Source organism: Plasmodium fragile, assembly GCF_000956335.1.
Source record: "Plasmodium fragile strain nilgiri unplaced genomic scaffold supercont1.38, whole genome shotgun sequence".
In the NCBI taxonomy this organism is placed as follows: domain Eukaryota; phylum Apicomplexa; class Aconoidasida; order Haemosporida; family Plasmodiidae; genus Plasmodium; species Plasmodium fragile.
In genome coordinates, this window is record NW_012192618.1 from 123,584 (window position 1) to 129,280 (window position 5,697).

The 5,697-nt window shown below is 42.7% G+C and overlaps 1 protein-coding gene across 1 annotated transcript; it reads right to left on the reverse strand.

Annotated features, from left to right (window-relative positions):
* Positions 1 to 146: 146 nt before the first annotated feature.
* Positions 147 to 2,081, reverse strand: AK88_03380 (uncharacterized protein; the record flags this gene model as incomplete). Its single annotated transcript, XM_012480997.1, has 1 exon — positions 147 to 2,081. One exon carries the CDS (start codon positions 2,079 to 2,081, stop codon positions 147 to 149), a length of 1,935 nt encoding a protein of 644 aa, XP_012336420.1.
* Between the last annotated feature and the right edge of the window lie 3,616 nt (positions 2,082 to 5,697).

Genomic DNA, 5,697 nt, shown 5'->3' on the forward strand with positions numbered 1-5,697 from the left:
AAAAAAAAAAAAAAACAAAAAAAAAACGGATTAAAGGGGGGAGGTCACACTGCAGAGCGGAATAACGAAGAAATAAAAAATGGGACGTGGCAAAATGGACACGAGTAAAGGTGGGGCGCTTCTTCTTCTTCTTCCCTCCGCGTGTGCTACCCGCCGGGGAAGCGCCTAAACTGCTGGAAGAGGACCTCACTGGTGAGCAGAGACGTTCCGCCCAAATACACGTCCACGCCCAGCTGCTCAGACAACTCGTACGCTTGCCTAATTTCAGGAAAAGTAATCCCTCCAAGGATGAAAATGATAATTTTTTTTCTACTCCCCGATTGTGTGGCATCTTTCCTTTCCGCCGACTTGAATCCCCACACAGTTCCCCTAGTGACATTTGCCGGCTTCTTCCCTTCTGAGGCGTTCATCTCTTTTACCTGGTGAGGGGACCCCCGGTTGTTATCCTGAACAAATGGAAACTGTCCCTTGTGTAGAGTGTCCTCATGTAACTCCATGATGATGTCTCTGATGTTGGGTTCATATCGACTTAGTTCATATTTTGCATTCTTTGCAACATTTTTGTAATGTTTAATTTTTTTTTTATTTTTTTCCAACACGTGAGAAACTTTACACGTCGCCGAGGAGTTTTCTTCTCCTGTGTGTTTCTCCACATGATTACATGTATCATGATGTATTTTTAAATTTAAAAAATGGTCAATGAAGTTTTCCATGAGGAGACCAAGTTGGGATGACTCAATAAGTCTTGCTTTATCCAACTCACTTACATTTTCATAATTAATAAAATAAAGAAGAAGAAGTCTCGCCTTTTCCTCTTGTTCATAATCATTACTCGTTATGATGGACATAACACTTTTGCAATTCTTGGTGTGTGTCAATTCCTTCCCGTACGTATCCACATTACAACACACATCCTGTTCCACCATACCGACCTGCACAATATTCTTCTTTTGTAGAATTTGAAAGGAGTTATCACATAAGTACACATGTAGCCAGTACTTCTCAATCATGTTTTCGTATTGAGGAAGGGATCGCAAAGCATGTAGTGCTTCATTTGGGTTTAATACATTTTTTTTTTTAATTTTTGCTACTGCATTTTTTTCAGTAAAGGAGGTAATGTCATTTTTTATCATTTCATTTACATCTTGAATGTGTGTATGTCTGTACTTGGTCCACAGATTGTCTTCCTCCGATAGCGTCGCTTTCTTAATCTCTTTCCTTTTATCATTATTTGTAATTTCGAAACAAACCGTGTGTGCATCCTCTCCTTGGTCAGCACCTCCCCCTTCATTATGCACCCCTGGTTTAGTCTTCTTCCCCTGATGTGTCCTGATCCGTAGCACATCATAACAGAGACTCTGGTATGCATAATCGTGTGCAAACAAAATGGAACAGTCAATTGAACGGTCCAAAATTAACAAGACGTCTTCATCGTTTCCACCTGACTTGTTCAGAATATTCGAGTCACTAACACAGGTGTGAAATGTGTGTGCAAATTTTCTACACAAAGGAGAATTGTGATAACGTACAAGAGGATTACTCTTCAAGCAAGCACAAACAGAAAGTAACTCCAACGCAAGGTCTCCTAACATGTTTGAATCCTTTACAGGATAAAAATCATATAAATTTAATTCATGGTCCAAATAAAATATTCTACTTTCAAATGCAAAGAACGAAATGTTGAAGCATGCACATGTTTTCATCCTCTTCAATAAAAAATCGCTAGTTGCTAGCAGGTTTAAAATTTCTTTATTTTTTTTTCCAACATTGGAAGTAAATAAAATGTGGACATTTTTGTACATTGCATTTTGCTCATCCTTGAAGTCTTCTAACATCCTCTCAACGATTTCCAATTTTGAAGTCAGGAAATACATACAATCGAAATCTTGTAGTTTGTTTCGCTTAGCGTCAATCTGTTCCACGAGGGACACACCACGTTCCAACAACTCCTCGCTCTTGCAAATCATGGAGAGCACTTGCTGAGCACTCGGGTCCACCACCATGATCACGTACTTGCTCACTTGGGTGATCTTCTCGATCACGTTGAACAGCCGCTCCCGGCAGTTCTGCTTCAGCGACATTTTGGTATGTGGGGGGTGGAGAAGTCACAGGGGTATTTTTGCCATGCACGATGCGCGACGCGCGATGAGCGATGTGCGCTCGAGAGGGCTTCCACGTAAAACCATCGGCCCGGAGGCGGACAAATGATAAAAAAGGGGGAACAAGCGGGTCACCAAAACAAAAGGGCGGCCGGACGACTCCCCCGCCCAGGTGGCAACTCCTCCACTAGCTCAAATGTAGCCACAAGCGGAGAATGCAAAAGGGGATATTACAAAGGGGACAATACTATGTGGTGGGCCCCTTCACATGCAGAGCACCGCGCGTTTACAATTTATTTATTTATTATTATTTTTTTTTTATTATTTAAATAGGCAAGCCTCGGGATGCGGCACGCGTGACGCCGCTTTTTTCCGTGTCGTCATTGCAAACCATTTTTACGGAGCATTTGTTGCAGAACATTGTGTGATGACCGAACGTGCTGTGAACCGCGTTGACCTTTTTCCACACATGCTTGCATGCGCGCGCACCTTCCGGAGGAGCCACACGCATCCCCATCCGGCCGCGGTATAATTGCCAATGTGTCGTCCTTCACCAATTGAGACCAAGATCGCGCAAAGCGCCGCGCGAGGAACGAAACTGAGTAGAACTATGCACAGAAAGGAAAGCACATTCGAACACCCTATCCATTTCCCTTTTCGCATAAATGATGAAGCGCGCAGGGGTGGTACCTCCACACAAACATTCACAACGCTTCCCCTTTTTTAAAACTGTGCAGGGGGACATGTGCCCCCTATGCAGGCATTCACCCCAAGTGGGTGAAAGTCACCCTGCTGCCGACAATAACGACTAGCCGTTAACTACCCTTTTAAAGAAAAAGTAAAATGCCTACTCACATTTGGCCACTCGCGCGATAACGTCGAAGTTAGGCGAAATGCTGTGACGACCTAGATCAGTCTAATGGAAAAAAACTGCTTCTCTTGCGGATGTGCAGTTTGGGCTTTTTTTTTTTTTTTTTGGAATGCCCCCCCTTGCCGCATGTTTTTCGTGAAGGGAGGTATAATAAACTTTTTCTGTGAGGGGGTCACACTCCACCTCCACATTATAAGACGCATACAATAGACTAAGACCCTGTGTTGTTACTTATAACAAAAACATGAGATACTATTTTTCAATGTGTCCTCCGAGTGGTGAGCAGCCTAATGAAGGAACGTTTTAGCTAGTTTTTTTTTTTTTTTTTTTTTTTTGTTGCTGACCCGTTCAGGCGAAAAGTTGGCTAGTTGCTTAAAAAGGATGCGAAAAGTTATGACCGTGTCATAATAATTTTTTTTTTACCTTAATTGTTCGTATGCACACGTGTCTGTTTAGTGGAGAGTTGTCACTTGCTCGTAATCTCATGTGTGCAATCGAGTGTGCGCGGGTGCGTTTAAGTGTTCTTAGATCAAAGCATGCATTTGCACCTGGGCCTGAACTAATTTTACTATTTTCGCGTTACTTCTGTTCTGCATTTGTGTTGACTCAGAAAAAAAAAAAAGATCAACAGTAAGGCACCAAAAAGGAAAATGATGAAGAGAAGGAGAATTGCTTTCATACGTGCTCTGCTGCACTCTTTTTTTTTTTTGTAAAAATGTGCACCCCTGCCTTTTTGTTTGTAAAGCACAGACTGGCTAGGCGCGTGCTGCTGCTTACATTAAAATTACTCACGTTTCGCTGCCTCCACCTGTTTTGTCATATAAGCCACCAGTGATTCCTCCAGAGGGTTTACATAGCCGTTTGCATGTGCATAAGTGGAGCCTCCACCCAAGTCTGTGCGTGCACATAAAATACACACACATGTGTGTGTAGTCCTCTTTTTTTTTTTTTTTGTCCCCCTCCCCCGCGTCCAATCATTTGTGCACAGTATGCAACTGCGTCAATTTGCTTTTCAACCTGTGCATAAAATGGTACTTGGTTGAGGAGCATAATCACATTTTATCTCCATCAGACTAATGGAAATGAAAACAGACATTCACACACTCAACCGTATGCGCGCTTGCCCGTCTTTTTTTTTTTTTTTTTTTTTTCCATTTTTCCACATAGCCCCAGTTTGCTACTTCTTTGTCCTTTTATCGTTTTGATCTATCAGTCGCTCTGGTGTCCTCTCTTGCGGCGATTTTTTAGTTAGCGCATTTGGTTTCTTTTTCCACGTTTTAAATCCCTCTCCTGCCGCGTTTGCTCTTCCTTTATGTCCTCTTTATGCACAAGCGTTCAGACCATTTTGCGCATTGCGCACTGCACCCGTTTCCCTCTTGATCCAATTTTATGTTCGGGAACTAAAACCGGCCCGGGGTGGTGCGCATACACACCCCGCTATGACTTGTTGTGCATACGCGTGGGTGTGTAAAGGAGGACGTATTATTATGCGTTCGTCTCTCCGCGCTTGTGCGTAACTAGGTGTGTACGTGTTGGGACACGAGTTGACGCACGAGTTTGCATTATTTTTTTTTTCCCTATTTTTTTCACATTTTTTTTTGCCCTGTTTTTTCCATTTTTTTTTTTTTTTTTGGCTTTCTGTTTTTTTTCCTGTTTCCGTTGACACTTAATTTTTAGTTTTAATCTCCAATTTTCTTTTTTTTTTATTGGTGAATTAGTCCTTTCGTTGTATGCTTTCATTTTTTTATTTTTATTTATTTTTTTCTCTCTTTGCTTTTTTATTTTGGCTTCCTTTTCAATTCTCCATTGTGAGTTTTCCACTTTAAAATTTAAGTGGCGTTTATGTGGCGTGTTAAAAGGCCTCCTTAAATCGCCTTCGTAAATCTCCATTTTTAATTTTCAATTTTCCACTTTGAATTTTCCCATTTTCAATTTCCCATTTTCAATTTCCCCGTTTTGAATATCCCTCTTTGAAGTTTTGTTCCAATCCGCGTGCCCCTCGCGAAGCACGCGCACGTCCTGGTGTTAGTATCCCAGTGCATTGGGCTCGTTTTCCGCGCGCCCCTTGAGCGAGGCGAGGGGGCCGTGTGTAAACCTGCATCACATGTACGTCAATTTTGTCGTCCATTTGTGCGAAAAGGGAAACTCCCCCGAGTACCACCTCCTCGGATGAGAGTTGTCTCTGCGTGTGAGACTTGTCCCTCGTGTGTGTGAGGCGTGCCGAAGCAGTGCCCCCCTTCGTGCACACGTGTGTATGCGCCTCGTCACACCGTGTTGTTTGTTGCACCATCCGCTTGCGGGTGAGCAGCACATGTAGGATGTATTCTCCTCCCCCCCCCCTTTTTTTTTTTTTTTTTTTTTTTTTTTTAATCTCACACCATAGTGAGTTTTTTAACTAGCCTTTAACTGTTGTGTTTATTGGTGAAGGCGTTTCCATTTTGTTTTTTTTTTTGTTGTCCTTTTTCGAGCCACAGGCGTGTGCACGTGCGCACGAACAGAGCTGACGACCTCTTGATCGAGGCGCGGATATCCCCCCACCTGCTGCGCCATGCCAACCACTTCTTAACCCCCGTGGTGTATGCATATGCGTGTTTTTTTTTTTTTTTTGTTTCTTTTTTTCTGTTTTTTCTCTGTCTGTGTAGATGGGAATGGGCGGTGCATGTATATACACTTGTAAGTGCACACGCTCGAATTCTCCGGCATACACACCAAGGCGAGTAATTGGAC